General features: G+C 41.3%; 1 protein-coding gene across 1 annotated transcript in view; it reads left to right on the top strand.

Moving 5' to 3' along the window:
* Positions 1 to 21,439, top strand: part of LOC126269513 (solute carrier family 22 member 7-like) — a 132,942-nt gene that overhangs the window by 99,888 nt on the left and 11,615 nt on the right. The window contains exon 8 of the mRNA XM_049973999.1: positions 11,370 to 11,557. Coding sequence (XP_049829956.1) covers positions 11,370 to 11,557 — 188 coding nt within the window. The remainder of the gene's footprint in view (positions 1 to 11,369; positions 11,558 to 21,439) is intronic.

Here is a 21,439-nt window from a genome sequence, read left to right as displayed (position 1 = left end):
TCCTCGCCGATACCCCAGGAGCAACAGTTTCCCTAATTTGCTGGGAAGTGGCGGTGCTGTCCCCTACGGCACTGCGTAGGATCCTACGGTCTTGGCGTGCATCCGTGCGTCGCTGCGGTCCGGTCCCAGGTCGACGGGCACGTGCACCTTCCGCCGACCACTGGCGACAACATCGATGTACTGTGGAGACCTCACGCCCCACGTGTTGAGCAATTCGACGGTACGTCCACCCAGCCTCCCGCATGCCCACTATACGCCCTCGCTCAAAGTCCGTCAACTGCACGGTTCACGTCCACGCTGTCGCGGCATGCTACCAGTGTTAAAGACTGCGATGGGAGCTCCGTATGCCACGGCAAACTGGCTGACACTGACGGCGGCGGTGCACAAATGCTGCGCAGCTAGCGCCATTCGACGGCCAACACTGCGGTTCCTGGTGTGTCCGCTGTGCCGTGCGTGTGATCATTGCTTGTACAGCCCTCTCGCAGTGTCCGGAGCAAGTATGGTGGGTCTGACACATCGGTGTCAATGTGTTCTTTTTTCCATTTCCAGGAGTGTACTATCCTTTATTTAGATTCTTATAGGTGGTGAATGCACAGTAACAGACAATGAATAGCTTTCCCATGGCAGGCAGTGACAGATGAATGTGTGTCTCTCGGGTAGGCCACTAGATGTCAGTCCCCAACGTTACATATAGCATGCTATCCTAAAACAAACATTCCCTTGGAACAACTTGTGATGCACAGGGCTAAAACCAATGTGAGTTTATTTCATATACTCAGAATTAGATTGTTCTCACTGAACAGTTCACTCAGTGATGATATAAGTGGTTTAATGTTTTGGTCACGGTCACCTTTGTTTTTATCTGTTACCAGAGTACCTGTGTCATCAGCAAATAGTGTTGTGTTTCCTGAAGCAAACTTTGTGTTTTTGTCATCAAAATACTGTATAACAGAAACAGTATCAGCCCTAGGACTGAGCCTTGTGGTACACCATGTCTAACAGACACTACCTCAGAGGAGTGCACAGTACACTGATGAAAATTAGTATTCTTTTTTCAAATTTCATTTCAACTTTTTTGTCCACTGTTTGATAGATGTGACTATAACCATTGAGCTGCAGTTCCACTTACATCTTCATTAGCTAACTTTCTGAAAAGTATGTATTATGTGGCCAATAACATGAACAGCTTTAGACAGATTTATAAAAAGTACATAGTAATTTATTTACTATCTAATGATTTAAGATTGTGCTGAGGTGCTCATACACAGCTGTGGCTGTTGTTTTTGCTTTTCTAAAGCCATGCTGATGCTTCAGTATTAAAGATAATCTGTTAACAAAACTTTCTAGTCAGGTGTAAAACAATTTCTCAGACATTTTTGAAAATGTGCTGAGTTGTGCTACAGGCTTGTAATTGGCTACATCACTTTCAGGTCCTTTTCTGTGGAATGGGTTAACTTAAGCAACCTTTATGTTGTAAGGAAAAATTAGTTACTAAAGGATGCATCAATTATGTGAGTTAGTGGCTCTACAATGTATTCCCCAATTTCTTTAAAATTAAATCTGATATATTGTTACTGCCACTGGAGTATATACTCTGTAGTGCTTTTTATACCTGTGAGCACTTCAGTATCAGAAGTTTTGTGTGGAATCATTGATGCTTTTATGGTTTCCGCATTTGTTGGATGTTGAGTACTGGCTCTATGGCAGTTCTTCATCATCAGGTTTCCAACTATTTTACTGAGATAGTCATTAAAATCATGTACTATTTTTTCTGGTCCTGATGTCAACTCATCATTTAGACTTAGAGTTTTTTTGTAGCATGTTACTTGTTTGCTTTTCACAACTTTCCAAAAGTCTTTCATTTTATTATTAGATTATTTTATTACTTTATCATTACAGAATTGTTTGCTTGTTTAATTACTTCTTTGTTGACAGCACAGTAAACTTACAGTATGTCCTAAGCTTATCATCAACTTCCTAATTTTTCATGTAGTTCTTCAGGCACTGCTTCTTTGGACCAGGGATTGTTATCCCTACTGTCACCCATGAATTTGTACATTTATTTCCAATTATCCTTTACTTCAGTGGAAATGGAGTATGTGGGTATTGGAAAAATGTTTTATGAAAGGAATTAAACATACACTCAGCAAACTTGTCGTCTTATCTCTCTAACCAGTTCTCAGTCCTCAAAAGATGATTAAAAAGCTCTATATTTTCATCATTCAACTGCCTTTGTGTTGCAGTTTTTACAGGACATTGAATTTTGCTGTTTAAACTCAGTGTTAGCATCTGGACTTCATAGTCACTGTAATTTTGTTAATAATTTCAGCTGAGTAGTGTTGCTTATGTATATTTATGAAAATCTGATCAAGAGCTGATTTTGAAATTTTTGTGATCCAGTTATCCACAACTGCTCTAAAATAAAAAAATTCGTCAACTGGTTCTATAACTTCATTGTTAATTTTACTATTTTCTTCTTATACATCATTTTAGTGTATAATTGACTTCCAACTCACTTTCAATCTCATTTCCCAGAGGCACATGTACTACATCACTGGAAAATATGTTGGTCCTTAAGGTACATTCCATTATCATATTCTTTTTCCCAAATTAACAACATAAAAGGTGGCAAAGGAATAACCAGAGGAGAAAAGCAGAATTGTAAAAGTACGTATGACTAAAAGAAATTCTGATTCTGCTTACAATAAAATTAACGAAGAAGAAGCAGCATTGCATGAACACCGAGAGCTCAAACAGCACAACAGTATTAAGCAAAGAATAGGATTTAATGAACATACAGAATAACTATATAAAAGAATGAAAGTTGCAGACAGTAACGAGTGGTAACAGGATTACAAAAACCTGTTTCTAGTGCACTGATTATGCCAGTGACGGGATATGTAATTTAGGAGTCTGCAGGTTTATGTCAATACACATAAAATGGTTTTGTCATGCACTCTGTCTAAATATGACATAGACTGCAGATTTAGATATATTCCTTCATCCTTGTGCAGTGCCTCAAGATGATAGCCAGTCTATGGGGAAAAGAAAGAAAAAGTGAGGAATATAATATTTATTTTTCTCCATGAACTCTATCAGCTGACATTCCCAATACCTTCCATCACCAACGAAGCTACAATATACTATCTATCATCATAAAACAGTCTGTCTGTCTCTGTACAGTACCTAATACTTTTAACCATAGAGAGTCAACAACATGCAACAGTTGCTGTGATGAGATTTTAGATCTAAAGATGGCCTAAGGGCTGAAACCAATCATTGAAAAAAAAAATTGTGTTCTAGACTGTGTTATTTAGGCAATTAGAATGCACAGATCACTGTGGTGTCCCTATGACAGCATGATGCCGTCTTACAGTACTCTGACCAGATGTACTTTGACACACCATTCTGTTTGCAGTGTTGGTTGGTAAGTGGCCAATTTAAATTTGTTCTGCATAAAGTGAGCCTTGAGGGTATTACCAGTGGTACTGTGCCATGGAGAGTTCAATGTGTATCAAGACTGCAGACAAGTACCAGCAAACAACAAAAAATTAGGTATCTATTTTTACGTTTTCAAGTTGATGATTAAATCATTGTGACTTCCCCTTGCATTAATAAACTAAAGTATTACCTACACTACATCTCATTCTCAGTTACTCCCCATATAGCATAGTACCCAAATATCTATGTTTCTGAAGCAGCTCCACAGTTTTAGCAGTTGTACACTCCTTCTGTACTCCAGTTTCTTCCAAGAGAGAAAATATGTGTTTCTCAAAATCCCATAGGTCTGTGCACATCGCGTGCTGGACCTACCCTAGTATGACTCCCATCCTCAGATTACATTCCTTTACAATAGAACTTGTTTCCATCTAAAAAAAAACTTTAGAGGAGACACTCGTGTGATTTGGAAATAGCATTGCCATTCTGACTACAGATGAAACAGATATCCAGCAACTACCCACTATCCAGCCTAATTTTACTATCTGGCCAGGTACTTTTCAGAAGGCCAATATCTGACAGATACTGGATTTTCAATAAACTATGAAAAATTCATAAAATCAGCTTATTTAATTTATATGTAAAATATTCTAATTACAAAGAAGAGCACAAAACTTCCAAATCAAAACACTGTTTTCTCATCATTTTAACAAAAAAATAAAGTAGCACTTGTACTGAACTAGAAGCAAATTATAGAGAATCGACACCAATTTCTCTGCTTTAAGAGGTAATAAGCAATTTCACTCACCTCCATAAATAAGACCAGCTTCATAATCCTTCAAGATAAATTCTGCTGCAAGGTGCTGAAAGAAAAGGTCTAGTGAACATTGTCAAATTAGAGTACTATGTAACATTAGCTGAATGCCAAGTACAGTACTAGGATCACAACTATGAAGAAATCTTCAGGTGGTAGCAAATTTCTCTCGCAATCACATTTCTTGATCATTGCACAGGATATTACTATATTCATTTGACATCTTAACACTATCACAAATGTGCTATGAGCTTCGTGAGTCACTGTCGACTAAATCTCCTCTCCTCTTAACAGACATTGGAGATGAACTGCTGCTGGAAATTTCCAATAGCATCTACTGTCACACTTTTTCAGTTTCAACAATCCCCAGATGGTCTATCTTGAATCCCAGGTCTCAGAAGATTGCAATTAAGTAATCTAGGTCATTTAATAAGCTGAGATGACTTTCTAATGCAGCTTTCAACAAGGATCTGATGTCTGGTAGGCCAGGGGTCCTTTCGCCTTCTCATCCTTATCTAAAAACTTATTCAGTGTCATAATGTGTGGTATTACTTCCGATATGCAAGAGAGATCAGAACTTATTTTTGTACTTTCTTCAAAGGGCTTCGGAAGTTTAACACACTGCTCCAACAAACATGACTGATGCGATGTCAAATAAGTAAGTGTATCATGATCAGCCACATACAGCAACAAAGCTGGTATCTTAAACCAGCTGATGCTCCAGCAACTTTAGCTCCTTTTGAGTCCCCAACAGTTTTTCTTGAGTTAAGCTCAAATGATTCAAGTGTATTGCCGGACACCTTCCAGTAGCAACCATTTCTGCCACTTCAGGGTGGACTCAGTTACAACCTTCTGTAGCGAATGGATAAAACAGCTAGCAAAATTATATTCAGCCACTTGAAAATCTTTCACCATGTTAGTGCCACTGTTGTGAATGAGTACACATATGTTGACTTGCTTGACTTGTCTTAGTTCCTGTCGTTCCCTCTGGAACATACGGCCATAACGAAATTCCTCCACCTGGTATGTCTCTTCACTTCACTCCTGGTTTTCCCTTCCTCTGCAGCTTCTCTCTCGACTGTCCTTTTCCAGGTCTGTTTGGGACGACCATGTTTTCTAACTCCTTGAGGGTTCCAGTCTGACACACCCTTTCAACAGCTCCATCTGGTTTCCTCAATGTATGCCCAATCTAGTTCCATTTTCTTTCCTTGATTTGTACACTCCTGGAAATGGAAAAAAGAACACATTGACACCGGTGTGTCAGACCCACCATACTTGCTCCGGACACTGCGAGAGGGCTGTACAAGCAATGATCACACGCACGGCACAGCGGACACACCAGAAACCGCGGTGTTGACCGTCGAATGGCGCTAGCTGCACAGCATTTGTGCACCGCCGTCGTCAGTGTCAGCCAGTTTGCCGTGGCATACAGAGCTCCATCGCAGTCTTTAACACTGGTAGCATGCCGCGACAGCGTGGACGTGAACCGTACGTGCAGTTGACGGACTTTGAGCGAGGGCGTATAGTGGGCATGCGGGAGGCTGGGTGGACGTACCACCGAATTGCTCAACACGTGGGGCGTGAGGTCTCCACAGTACATCGATGTTGTCGCCAGTGGTCGGCGGAAGGTGCACGTGCCCGTCGACCTGGGACCGGACCGCAGCGACGCACGGATGCACGCCAAGACCGTAGGATCCTACGCAGTGCCATAGGGGACCGCACCGCCACTTCCAAGCAAATTAGGGACACTGTTGCTCCTGGGGTATCGGCGAGGACCATTCGCAATCGTCTCCATGAAGCTGGGCTACGGTCCCGCACACCGCTAGGCCGTCTTCCGCTCACGCCCCAACATCGTGCAGCCTGCCTCCAGTGGTGTCGCGAAAGGCGTGAATGGAGGGACGAATGGAGACGTGTCGTCTTCAGCGATGAGAGTCGCTTCTGCCTTGGTGCCAATGATGGTCGTATGCTTGTTTGGCGCCATGCAGGTGAGCGCCACAATCAGGACTGCATACGACCGAGGCACACAGGGCCAACACCCGGCATCATGGTGTGGGGAGCGATCTCCTACACTGGCCGTACACCTCTGGTGATCGTCGAGGGGACACTGAATAGTGCACAGTACATCCAAACCGTCATCGAACCCATCATTCTACCATTCTTGCTGTTCCAACAGGACAATGCACGTCCGCATGTATCCTGTGCCACCCAACGTGCTCTAGAAGGTGTAAGTCAACTATCCTGGCCAGCAAGATCTCCGGATCTGTTCCCCATTGAGCATGTTTGGGACTGGATGAAGCGTCGTCTCACGTGGTCTGCACGCCCAGCACGAACGCTGGTCCAACTGAGGCGCCAGGTGGAAATGCCATGGCAAGCCGTTCCACAGGACTACATCCAGCATCTCTACGATCGTCTCCATGGGAGAATAGCAGCCTGCATTCGAAAGGTGGATATACACTGTACTAGTGACGACATTGTACATGCTCTGTTGCCTGTGTCTATGTGCCTGAGGTTCTGTCAGTGTGATCATGTGATGTATCTGACCCCAGGAATGTGTCAATAAAGTTTCCCCTTCCTGGGACAATGAATTCACGGTGTTCTTATTTCAATTTCCAGGAGTGTATATTGACTGGTTGCTGATTTGGTTCCCTCCAATGATCTTCATTTGTCATTATATCTTGTCATCTCATATTTAAGATATGCTGGAGACAGCGGTTGATAAAAACTTGGAGTTGGTTTTTGATGTGGTTAGTCACTTTCCAAGTTTCGCAACCATACAACACAACAGTCTTCACATTACTATTGAAAAGCCAGAGTTTGGTCTTCTTTGAGATGCTCCTATTTCTCCAAACGGGGTACAGTTGTATAAACGCACCATTTGCTTTGCGGATGCAACTACAGATGTCCTCCTCAGCACCTCCTGTAGTCATGACTATACTTCCAAGATAGAGGAAAAATTGTACCTGTTCTACGTCCTCGCTATTAATGGCCAGCCTATTCATTATGGTTGAATTTATCTACATTTCCTTCATTTTGTGAACATTTATCTTGAGGCCTGCAACTTCTGTGTCTCTCTGTAACCTTGCCAGTTTCTCTTCAACGTCTTGATATCATTGTGCCATTAAGCACATGTTGTCTGCGAAATCTATATCTTCAAGTCTAGCTCTGTCTCTTCCATCCCCCATCACTCCCCTCATCACATGGTCCAACACCAAAAGAAATAGTGTCGGTGAAAGAATACACCCTTGTTGTACTACCAAATTAACTTGGAAAGGCTCTGTTAGTTCTCCATTATGTAGTCCTTGGCATTTAGAGTCTTCATACATTTCCTTGATGATGTTAATAATCTTTGTTGGAATGCCATATTTTGCAAGTGTATCCCACATGACTCTTCGATTGACAGTGCCGAAAGCCATTTCAGAGTCAATGAAGGTAAGGTAGAGGGTGTGTTGCCACTCCGCACTTTGTTCCAGAATAATTCTGAGAGTATTGATAAGGTCCACACAGCTTCGCTGTTTTCTAAAACCCACCTGCTCTCTTCTCAGTTGTGCTTCCACAAAATCCTTAATGCGGTTTAAAATGATCCTTGAAGGTACCTTACTCAGTACTGACAATAGAATATTAGCCCACCAGTTGTTGCAGGTAGTAACATCTCCTTTTTTGGGTATTTTCACGATAATATCTCGTTTCCAATCTGTTGGCAGTTTCTCCTCTCTCCATATCTTCTCTAAGAGGATGTACAATAACTCAACAGTGGTCTCCAAGTCTGTTTTCAGCAACCCACATGTTATGTTATATGGTCCTGGTGCCTTCCCATTCTTGATCTGCTTCAGCACTATCCGAATTTCTTCTTTCGTGGGTGCATTTGCACCAATTCTGGGACTAGGATCATTGTATTCCGTTTGTTCTTTTTCTTCTACCTCACCACCGAGGTCTCTATTTAGAACTTTGTTAAAGTGTTCCTTCCACCTATGTGATTGTTCTTCATGTGTAGTTAGTATCTCCCCTTTCTTATCCCTCACTGGTCGGTTCCTCCGGAAGCTTTTCTTTGAGAGCATCTTAGTGATATCATATAGTTCTCTCACATCTCCCCTCTGCATTGCCTGTTCTGCTCTATCAGCCTATTGATCTATCCATCTTCTGTGGTCCCTTCTCACACTTCTTTTCACTTCCTTAACTGCTGCTCTATAATCAGTGTGTGCCTGTGCTTTTTGTTGCCTAGTCCTGTGCTTGCACTGGTTTACTCTTCCCTTGTCCTCCTTTCTATGGGTGATCTTCCTCCAGGTATGATTGGACATCCAGTCTCTCTGCAGGTGATTTTTAAAGCCATATTGTCTCTCACTCACTTACACAAAACTATTCTTAACTTCTGTCCACATTTCCTCTATGTCCTTATCCTTAGTCATCTCCAGTTCCAGCACCTGAAATCTGTTCTGGAGTTCCAGCTGGAACCCCTCAGCTATCTGTGGATCTTTAAGTTTACTTACATCGAATCTTCTATTCCTTGGCTCAAATTTCTTTCTGGATCTTTAAGTTTACCTACATCGAATCTTCTATTCCTTGGCTTGAATTTCTTTCTGGAAGCTAGAATCTTCATTTGGAAACTGGCAGTAACATGATAGTAGTCGCTACTTGTGTCTGCTCCTCTTCTATTCTGCACATCTTCCAGGCTGCTCCTGAACTACCTGGATACTGCGATGTGGTCAAGTTGGTTTTCTATAACATGATCTGGGAATACCAATGTTATCTCTGATGAGGAAACAAGTTCCCTCCTATTACAAGGTCATGGCTTGTGCAGAAGTCACTAAATCTTTCCCCATTATCATTCATTTCACACAAGCCATGTATCCCCATTATCTGCTCCAACCCATCATTGTTATCTCCCACCTTGGCATTTATGTCTCCCATAACAATGAGGATCCCTTTCCTGCTCATTTCCTTACAGTCTCTCATATTAGGTAATAGAATTACTACTCCTTCTCAATCTCTGATGTGTCTGTGGGGCATAGCACTGGATGAGCATCATGTTTCGAACCTTTGTTTTAAATCTGGCAGTTGTGATCCTACTGGACACAAGTCTCCATTCTAGAAGGCTCTTCTTTGCTGCCTTGGTCAACAATAGCTCAACTCCATCCCAGTGTTCCTCTTCCTCTTCACATCCTGAGTATAAAAATGCAATACCATCCAATGTCTGCAATTCACCAAACTCTGACCACCTCACTTCACTCAATCTCAGGATATCAAGCTTCTAGCTATCCGTTTCCCTGGTCACTTGTTTCAGATTGATACTCTCCCTCAAGGTTGTATATTCCAAAAGCCGATTTTCGTTTTCCTTTTCATGTCAAAGATTGTCACAAGTTTATCCATCTGGTTTTGCATTCTCATTTCAGTTTCAGTAATCAGGTTATTTAAGATGGGCAGGTGATTGGCCCACTGCTTCTGATTGCCTTGGTGGGGCTGCCACCTTATCGCCCAGGCACTGATAATTTACCAGATGTTTGGCATATGGGCTCGGCATTTCCTCCGCACCTCTATATGTGGTTTAACCATCAGCATTGAATAAGTGGGGGAAATGGGAAGGAGAAGAAAACAGATGGGCTAAGGATAGGAAAGGGATAGGAGACGCGTTTTGATAGGTCATTGTGGGATGCAATTGGTCTGGCTCCTCCCCTTCAGCCTGTCTGGCAAGAGTGACCCTGCTGGTAGCAACGCTACCGCCGGCATAGCCCTCCGGATGCAGGGCACGTAAACCTCCTTGCCTGCATGGGCAGTGCTACGTTAAGGCGGTGTCCCTTGAGGAGGACACGAATGTTGCAATCTGTGGTAGTATTAAGTTCCCCTGCTATATTTTCTACGATGTGAGCACCTAGAAAAAGGCTTCATCTTAAGGACTCAGTGTTTCAGCTGAAATTTGGGAGACAGCAAATGGGCTCTGAACTTGAGAACCTAGTGTTGTTATGCAAACAGGTCCAGATATCAGGAGTCACAGAAAACATGACAGCAACTAAAATGTTTGTTTTGATTTTTTCCTGAATTCTGTTGTATATTTCATGAAAAATTTTTTTGGAAATGTTATTGTGGGGTAAGGCTTGATCTAGGAGTCTTGTAAATTCAATCCTTTCTAGAATAGTTAAACAATTCCGACATAATCAATTCCTTTTCTATTGATGGTGAAGGTGAACTTGTACCACAGATGTCTAAAGATGATGTAGGCAAGGCTAAGGTTGTATTTTTATTAATTATTTAGAATTTTTCTGTGTGTTTCATTTTGAAATGCTTTTTCATAGCTGAAGGCCCAACTAAAATAGTTCACTGGATTTAAGTAAGGTTGGGTATTTTCTATTAGTATAAATGGTTTTTATAACTACATTTCACAAAACATGTGCACACACACCAAACAAGTTTAATTAAACTGAGAATTTGATCAATGGATGACTGCTAATGATATTAATTATCATGTCTATGAACAAGCAACTTGTTGATCAGTGTAATAAAACAAATCAAAACGAAAGAATGAAAGACAAGCTAACCCTTTGGAACATATCTGCTTTCCTTCCATCTCACAGTAAATTTGAAATTGGCATAACATATAAACAGCAAACTTATTACTGTCACTGTTTATATCAATATATTCCCAAATACCATTTTTTGTAATTTATCTTGCTATTAACAAATTAGTTTTGGTAGTAACATCAAATAACAAGTGAAAGTGATCGCAATTTGCAACAAATGAAATAGTCTAATCAATCGATCAATACGTTATTCACTAGCTTCGCTTATGAATGATGATGCCCACATTTACCCATATCTGCCTGATCATTTATGCCTGATGTCTGCAGGCTTGCTCAGACCTACATGTTATGACATGCTATGTGGCACTGTTAGGGCAAATATCCATTCACCAAACTGGCTTTCAACTCATGGAATGGGCGGACATCCAGTATCCAGCCAAAGAGCTATCTGCTTCATCTGTAGTCCTGATGCCCAGGAGGAGAGAATCCACTCTTCTTCTGTTTACACCATGCATCTCAATAGAAACACAGGGTCTATCACGTTATAAAGTAAGGAACTCCGCGTGTGGTACTGAATTAGCTACAGTCCACCTTGTCCTCTGTTGCAGTGCCTGAACTGTCATGGATGTGCTCAGGTGTGACTATGTTTGCACGGTTGTGCCTCATAGTGCAGAGCTATGTGAGCTATCTGCAGGCCATGGAGGCATTTCCCACTTGTGTGCGACAGACGGGTACTGCTGTTGGCAATGTAGCAGCAGGTGCCCTTGTCGTTGTTGGACCATACATAGTGTACCTGGTAAGTATGTCATCAGTTCTGCTGGTTTAATTCAATTCTCTTGCAACACTTGTAACATATCAAAGATGTACTAATTTCTTGCACAATTCCTAATATAACATATACTAACTTGTCAGACTTACAGACACTTTTCTAGCAGCACACTCTTTTGTCTTAACGATGGGATTGCTGATATATAAGTGTTCAAAAGCTGCTACAAATCACAAAATTCATCAGAGTTGGGTATAAGATGTGCAGTCTTACTCATTGGTATCGTAGGCATGCTCAACACAATTTATGTCAAGTTACATGGAGGACCGCACAAGCAGCTTCATATATGTAGAGTATTCCTCAAACCATGTTGAGACAGTTTGGAACCCAAAAGGTATCTGTTGGTTGTGGAGTGTTGCAGGCAAACAACAAATATACATGACTGACCACTGGGTTCTTGTAACACACACCTGTGAATAATAGTAGCAGGCATGCCACAGCTCATAATGCAGTGCATGTTAACATCCCTCACATGACAATACCTCCATCACAACATTCCTGAATGATGTCTTTTTAGCAATCAGTATTTAGTTTTTGATGTACATCTACACTGCCGTTAAGTAAGCATTAATGCATACTACGATTTCCCAGTTAAGACAATCTTCCCTTGCTTCACGCGTCAAATGGTGGCATTCCTGCAATAATTCTTATCTCTGTGTCATAAGAGATGTGGTGAGCAAAGGTACACATTTGAAGCAGTAGCTTCTCTAGTGAGGTATTAGTTCAGAGTGGTATGGCTGTTAACAAGGTTGTTTTTTCTTTATTTTTTTAAATTTTTTTTAATTACGTGAATTACTGTGAAACAGCAAAACCAGAGTGTATGTAGGCAGATGCACATACATCAAACTATGCATATGGTAGTTATATAATAAAACTATGTATTATTCACACTGTACTTCAGCACATATCAAAACTTTAAAAGATCTGACATGTATATGTAGTTACTATTATGTCCATATGTTGCATATTTAATGGAGAGAATGCATGTACATTAACCGAAAATAAGATTGTGTACATAATAGAAAATGGCATAAAGAATACCTACTGTTATTACACTTAACATAAATCATATCAAACCACTACACAAGTACACTGTACCATTGTACATGTGCAAGGCATGAAGTAAAACACAATTTCTCAGTACTCCACTTCATAATCTCAAATGGCCAATATTTCAGATTTTTGTGCTACTGCCTGTGATTGCCTGCATAGACCCTTGACATCAACGCATTGACTCTAGCAATGTTCCTCCCACGTATGCAAATGGAGATGTGGCATACCCTTGATATAACAACAGAACCCTCACTCAAGTCACAGAGAAGACGGTCTGTCACATAATGAAAGATAAATCAGTTAGTCACACAAAACATGAGACTAATTCCTTCGACATCAAGAAAAGAGAAATACTTCTTAGGAAGTGTTCTGTAAAGCAGAAGATTGCACCAATTATCATCAATGAGAAAAGCAACAAGGAGACAGTCAGCAATAATTCCTATTATTAAAAGTGCTTTTGCAACCTTCAGCTTCAGCTGTCTGCACTAATCTGCTACACAAAAGTACAGCTGTCCTCTACCAGAAGATTGGTTTTTACACCTCAGTCCTATTGGGCATGGTATGATCTTGTCTTCCTCTGGCATTTGATCTAACTTATTCAAGGAGTTTTAGGGGGACCTACAGCTGATTGTGGATTTTGAACACTAATACACTTTGGCTTTTTTTTTTTTTACTTTAATAAATTATTTCCACAGGTGAAAGAAGCAATAAGTGACAAAAAAATCACAGTATTGACTATGAAGTGAACCACAGATTTTTTGATCTGGAGTCTGACTCTTATCTACAAATATCTACTACATAAATGAATACAAATGAACCATACATGAAGCTGTGAATAAACAGAATGAAGATCCTAATAAACTTAGGTGGTGATTTGCTGGCAGTAGCAGAGATATTAATAAGACTGAGCCAAAATGAACTGTACACTCAATAAAAAATATTGAAAAGAACTAGGGCCACATGTAATTGAGTGTTTCAACATCATATTCTATCATGATCAACACTCAACAGCACAGATCCACAGGTTCCCTGTAGGTCTCATTTGAGGTTGTACAGTGATGCATTTTATTTTGAAAATTAAGAGAGGATTTGTTAATATAGTGGAGAAAACATAAGAACATGTATCACATTTCCATCATTACAATGTAAACCAAATTAAACATCTCCAGAGTGCCAAAAACTCTCTAAAAAATTATGTCAAATGTCTAAGAGCCATTTAATGGACGTTGTATTTAATGAATGATTTCTCTCTCCGGAAACACGGTGTATGGTCGACAGTACACAACTGTATCAATCTCTTAACCATCCTGTCGTGACCAGATTGCCTATTCTTCTGTGAGCTGTAATAGCCACACATGCATGTATTCTATTCTCCCTTCTCCTTAAAAGTGGTGTACTGACACTATCCAGTCTCTGAACAAATGTTATAAGCCTTTAGCAAAAGTGAAATAGTGTGGAAGTCACCTTGGAGCAACATGTCAACAATTGTGAGTCAATAGCCACCAGTATGGCAACATGTAGGTCACAATAACAGACACACAGAAGGATTCTGAAGCCAGAATAGCCAAATGCAGCAGTAAACTGTGCCACACAGGGTAACCTTGTAGCCAGTGGTGAAATGTCACCACACCAGGGCAAGCCTCTTGTGATGGCCAATATGATTAAGGGCTGGGTTTTAGTAACACAAATGTGCACCAGAGGTATATAAATAAGTCTGAATTTCAAGGCAAAAAATCACTTCTTGTCATTGCAAAATCAGCAGCACTCCCACAACACCAGAGTTACATTGGGCAACCGGACAAAGGGATACCACCAGCAGCAGCCATGGGTTTGAAACTGGGCTGCACCTGCTGCCAGAACTAAGTCATTCACAGGACTTGGTGCAACAGCCCCACCAACCTCCCATCTTTGCCTGTGGCCGCCAACACTGAGTTCATCGTGGGACTATGCCATCTGACTCCTGCCAGAGGGCAGTGAGTCACACTCCATGCACAGCTGTATCCTTGTGCTTCTGCAGTGATGTGAGGAGAGAGGGGACATGGGGATCAACAACAATGCAGTAAGTTGTGTGCACCTGACGTCAACAGCCATAGCCTCTATAGGTGACCAGCCTCGCATGGGACTTCTGTCAGCAACTCAGGGCAGAAGCCTCCACCCATACATCCTCAGAGAGAGGAGTGTTGCCTCACTACATCATGTACTGAAGTCAGTAGAAACCATTCTTAACTGTCGATAGTGTTTTCACTAGACCCACCAGCCCATCATCACCCCAACCCACTTAAAGTAGTGTCAGGGGTCCCAACAGCACCACAATCAGCAGTGGAGGGTGTGCTACCACTGCAGCATGACATCCAAGCACCAGCCTACAATGTCATCATTTGAGATGTCAGGATACTTTATTCTTGAGTGGTAATAGTCATGGGGGTCTACATTTAGAGGGCATGATTACATATGGGTTACCCTTATCAGCAGACTTATCACAGTTTAAGGGAAATTCTAGAGACGAGTGTTTAGTACCTGCACATTGTATGTATTGCAATTTGCTTGGGCATTCTGCCCCTTGTGCTGAGTCTGTAGCAGTTGTTTGCTTTATGCATACTGGACACATAGTCAGGCAATGTAGATAGGCCTGGTGGCTCATGATTAGCCAGGAATAGGTTGGTAGAGCAGTCTGTGACTCCCTGTTCTATCTCTGTTATTAGTAGATTTTTGTTTTGTGTTGTTTATAGGTATTATTACTGAGTTATAAAGATGAATAAGGAGGCGGCAGTGGCAAAATGGGAGACACAGGGTGTCTCCAGTGAGTAGGCTATACAGTCATTGGTGAATCAAGTAGCTCAATTATGGGCAGTTAAAGTGGCTGCAGACAATAAATCAGCAGAGAAAATCAGGAAATAAGGGTGTTAAGGTCACAGGCTCTAGGAATGGATATGGCAGTTGCTAACCTTGTCTCTCCCTTCTGTGGTAGGATGTCTGAGAATTTGTTGGCATTGTGGAGGATCTCTGGCCACCAACTAACATAGGGGGCCAGTCTAATGAAAAAAATGTTATTCATAGCAAGTTAACATTGAACAGGGGAGGCAAAGTCATTTGCATGGTGTGCAGTGGCACTCTACAATGTGCAGACTTTTGACCAATTCAAGCAAGGGCTAGAGCAAAGTTATAGGAAGCAGAACAGTGTACGGTTTTTCCATGAGCAGTTGAGAGCAGTTTCCAAGATGCATAATGAAGCAGATGAAGATTTCACAGACAGGATTAGGAAATTAAATGTGCATGGTTTTCTGTGAAGTTTAAATCCAGATATGTCTGGAGGCTGCTCACTGGGGTGTTGAAGATCTCCATGCAGTGGTTAGGTTAGCATTGGAGAATGAGGAAACTGATGTGTCAGAGAAGCGTGTTTGCATCGAACATAACATTTTAACTACAATCATGCAAGTCACATGCAAAGACAATGCTACCAACCACAGAGGGTAATAGGGATGTCATGGACTCAAGGTGGTTTGGTGGAAATTACAGCAGGGGTGGTATGGACCAAAGGCAGCAATACAGGGGTAATCAGAGAGGTGGTCTGTGTGGTATGAACTGCCCTTCAAACTCAAGGAATCCCAGAGTCACCAGAAGCACTTACCATTAAAGATGTATGCAGTAAAAACAAATTCAGAGATGGAATGTGCTATAGTAAGCTTGATATATGGTAGAACTTACCAAATAAAAGTGCTGGCAGGTCGATAGACACACAAACAAACACAAACATACACACAAAATTCAAGCTTTCGCAACAAACCATTGCTTCATCAGGAAAGAGGGAATAGCCGAAATGGTTGTTTAATAGGTGAAAGGAACTGTTTGTGAACTAGAAACTGAGGGTTTTATAGCAGCGGTAGTGTTAAAAGTGTGAAAAAAAATTTTTGGTTATGGTTTGGAAGTGGGTTACGCATTATTGAGTATATATAGACGTGATCCTAAGGTTAGACTTTCTGCGTCAGCATCGTGCCATAACTGAACTTCAGTGACACAGAGTGGAAATTAGTGAGAAGGCATTCTAGCTAGGGGAAACTGTTGTCAATGTTGATATACCACAAATAATGTCTATTATGTGCAACAATACAGTTATACCGAGAGAAATGACATTAAGGCTTCAAAAATGGTTCAAATGGCTCTGAGCACTATGTGACTTAACATCTGAGGTCATCAGTCCCCTAGAACTTAGAACTACTTAAACCTAACTAACCTAAGGACATCACACACATCCATGCCCAAGGCATGACCGTAGCGGTCATGCGGTTCCAGACCTAGAACCGCTCGGCCACTGCAGCCAGCCATTAAGGCTTGATCTTCATGATCATGCATTGGGAGGCACCAGAAAATGGTTATAGGTGGAAGTGGAGCCTGACTTACCAGTTGATACATTTTGTGTAGTAGCACCACTGGGAGATAATGAAATAATGGATACAGTGTGTTGCTTGGTGATACATTATTGTATGCATACAAGAGAGCAATGGAGGCAAGGCAGTGCCAATCAATGTGGATAATTTTGGTGCTGAGTAGGTTAAGCTGTTGAAGGGAAAATTATTGGCTGCACCAGATACTCCTGATGAGGAAGATTACCACACATGGGGTATAGGCTATAAGAGATTACAGGACACTGCCGGGACTGCACTTTGTGAGAAATGCGATCATTTAAAGGGAAGGGTGGAGATGCAGATGTTGCTGTTGCTAGATTTTCATGATCTGTCATGTGTCTCCCCCCCCCCCCCCCCCCCCCCTTCCTCAGGGCCACTGCCTTTTATGCCAGTAACGCAACACAAAATTCCAACATGGAACAAAGCATTGAAGGCCATGCAGAATACCATAATCACCGCAATCAGTTTTGGAGGAATTTATAGAGAGTAGTAGCTCTCACGGGGAGGGAGATTGTGATCATGCTATGGATTGCTCAAAGAAGTATCGCTTTTGTCACAATTATCCTCATTTGAAAAGTAAGGCTATGAAGAATGCCTATCCAATTCCAAACATCATAGAAATGATAGATAACCTAGAGCAAAGCCAGAACTTCTCAGCAATTGACTTAAGGAGTGGGTACCAGCATTTACACATGTCTCCAGAAGATAGACCGGACCTAAGTTCAGACTGGAATGTTTATTGCAGGGATAGGTTAGTGGCCAGTGGTGGTGGCGTGTTTATTGCACTAAAAAATTCAATAAAATCTAGCAAAGTTATCACAGATTCTGAATGTGAATTAATCTGGGTGAAATTATCAAAGAATGGTCAGAAATGGTGATCAAATGCTTTTATAGACCATCTGGGTCTAGATCTGTAGTTGTAAAGCATTTCAGACAGAACTTGTAGAATATCATTAATAATCTTCCTGATCATCAGAGCGTGGCTTCAACTTGCCAGGTATAGATTGGGAGAGTTATGCCATCAAAACTGGTGTCAGAGAGAGGGATTCATGTGGCACTGTTCTGGAGAAGATGGAGAACCAACCTGTGAGGGTAACGTCTTAGATCTCCTGGCAACAAACAGACCTGAACTCATCGAATTAGTTAATGCAGAGGAAGGTATCAATGATCATAAGGCTGTGACAGCATCTATGACGACTGGTCCTACAAGGAATGTTAAGAAAGGTAGGAAGGTACATTTGTTCAGCAAGGGTGACAAGACACAAATTTCAGTATATCACAGCAGACAGCTTCAAATATTCAGTGATGAGAGCAAAGATGTAGAGAACAAATGGAAAAAATTCAAAGACATCATTTAATACACCCTAGGCAAGTATGTTCCGAGTAAGATTTTAAGAGATTGGAATGATCCACCATGGTTTAATAGCTATGTTAGAAAAGCACTACACAAACAAAGAGCACTTCGTCTCTGATTCAAGAGAATTAAAAAGCCAGCTGACAAACAAAATCAGCTTTTGTGAAAATGAGCATAAGGAGACCAATGAGAGAAGTGCTCAATGATTTTGAAAGTAAAACATTCTCAACCAACCTGAGTAAAAACCCTAAGTGATTTTGGTCACATGTAAAATCAGTAACAGGGTCAAAAATCATCTATTCATTCTCTCAGCAACACACCAGCATCGAAACAGAAGATAACAGAGAGAAGGCTGAAATACTGAATTCAGTCTTCTGAAACAGTTTCACTGTGGAAGATCATAACACTGTCCTTCCTTTCAATTGTCGTACAAATGTCAAAATGGCAGATATTGAGATAACTGATCATGGAACTGAAAAGCAGCTACAATCACTTAGTAGTGGAAAGGTGTCAGGACCAGATGAGATACCTATAAGATTCTATAAATATTATGCGACAGAACTCGCTACACTTCTAGCAGTAATTTACCGTAGATCGCTTGAGCAACGAAGGGTACCTAATGACTGGAAGAAACCGTAGATCATTCCTATTTTTAAGAAAGGCCGTAGGACAGATCCACACAATTAAAGACCTATATTGTTGATGTCAATCTGTTGTAGAATTATGGAACATGTATAATGCTCAAGAATTATGACTTTCTGGAAAATGAACATCTTCTCTATACAAATCAACATCGATTTTGCTGATTTCGCAAACAGAGATGCTGCAAAACTCAGCTATCTCTGTTCCTCCATGAAATCCACAACGCAGTGGACAACAGCGCTCAGGTTGGTGCTGTGTTCCTCGATTTCAGTAAATCATTTGACACTGTCCCGCATTTCTGAAAAGAATACAAGCATACAGAGTATTGGAGCAGATTTGTGATTGGATTGAAGGCTTTCTTGCAGATAGAACTCAAAATGTTGCTCTTAACAAAACAAAATCAACAGATGTAAAGGTAATATCTGGCGTACCACAGGAAAGTGAGATAGGGCCATTGCTGTATACAATATTTATAAATGACCTAGTAGAAAGTGTCAAATGCTTTTTAAGGCAATTCACAGATGATGCAGTTGTCTATCAGTAACGCCAGAAGATAGTAAGAATTTGCAGAACAACCTGCAGAGAATTGATGAATGGTGCAGGATCTAGCAGTTGACCCTGAATGTAAATAAATGTAACATATTGCACATACATATGAAAAGAAATCGACTACTATACAGCTACACTATTGATGACAAACAGCTGGAGACAGCATCTGCTGTAAAATATCTAGGCATAACTATCCAGAGTGACCTTAAGTAAAATGATAGAGGGAAAAGCAGATACCAGAGTCAGATTCATCGGAAGAATCTTAAGGAAATGTAACTCATCCACGAAAGAAGTGGCTGATAAGGAACTTGTTCGCCCGATTCTTGAGTATTGTTCATCTATCTGGGATCCCTATCAGGTAGTACTGATAGAGGAGACAGAGAAGATCCAACGAAGAGTGGTGGGTTTCATCATGGGATTGTTTAGCTGGCAAGAGAGCTTTACAGACATGCTAAACAAACTCCACTGGCAGACATTACAAGAGAGGCATTGTGCAACAAAGAGAGATTTACTATTGAAATGTCGTGAGAGCACTTTTCAGGAGGAGTCAGACAAGATATTACTTCCCTCCACATACATCTTGCATATTGAGAAAGAAAATTTGGGAAATTAGAGTGAATGCAGAGGCTTACTGACACTCATTCTTGCCACACACAGTTCGTGACTGGAACAGGGTTGGAGGGATCAGATAGTGGTATTGAAAGTACCCTCTGCAACACACCATTAGGTGACTTGCATAGTATAATGTAGATGTAGATGCAGACCAGAAAGTGTTTTCTGTACCACAGGTACACTACCAATATAGAAGGATGCCTTCAGGTTGAAAACTGCACCAGCAAACTTCCAGCATTTACTGGACAGGGAGCTTAAAGGACTGAAACTGCATCATGTCCAGTGTATCTTGATGACATAACAGTCTTTTCAAGGGATGTCTGAGGCGAGTATTCAAAAGCAGCCTGTTTGACATTCAGCACAGAAAAATGTCACTTTGCACTCGAGGGAGTCAACTTTTTGAGCCATATCATTATTAATAATGGTCTAAGAACCGAACCTAGGTTAGCACAAGCAGTTTTCCGGTACCAGAAACAACCAAGGAGTTGCAGTCTTCTCTGGGGTTTGTGAGTTAGTACAGGACATTTGTGAAGGGGTAACACTTATGCAATCATTGAAAAAGGGTGTTATGTTTGTACATTCAAAGGAATATCGGGGGGGGGGGGGGGGGGGGGAGCAGCTGTTGATTTAACAAAAGTGTTACTGTCACGTCCAGTGTTGGTGTTTGCAAACCTAATACCATGTGATGCATCCAATCATGCTCTTGGGTGTGTTCAAATCAGGAAGTGGGTAGTCTGGAACACCCTACTTCCTTTATATTAAGACAGTTGAATGGAGCAGAGAGCAATTACTGCACAATGAAGATAGAGATGCTTAGCTTGGTGTACAGAGTAACATGCTTCCAGTGTTGCCTGTATGATATAAAATTCAAGGAAGTGATGGACTATGCTGCTGTGAAGTGTTTACTAGGCTTGAAGGGCCCACCAAGTATACTGATTAGGTGTGCATTGAAATTCAGTGAATTTGAGTATGAAGTAATTCACAAACCTGGGAAGAAATATGGTAATGTGGATTGATTGAGCAGGAAGATAGCGGTAATGCAGGCACTAGGTCAGGACCTCTGAAAATGGCAAGCAGCACAGAGTGCCAACAAAGAGTGTAAACAGTATGGCAGGCAACAGTGGTTTAGCATTGCCATCAGACAATTGGAAAAATGCTTAGTTATTACATGAATGCACACAATTTAGAGTGAGACACGTATCTACCCTTCGTAGTTAGTGTGTACAACTCCAAACTGCC

Source organism: Schistocerca gregaria, chromosome 1 (assembly GCF_023897955.1).
Source record: "Schistocerca gregaria isolate iqSchGreg1 chromosome 1, iqSchGreg1.2, whole genome shotgun sequence".
NCBI classification, from domain to species: Eukaryota; Metazoa; Arthropoda; class Insecta; order Orthoptera; family Acrididae; genus Schistocerca; species Schistocerca gregaria.
Note: the sequence above shows the minus strand (reverse complement) of the source record. Positions and strands in the feature narration are given on the sequence as shown.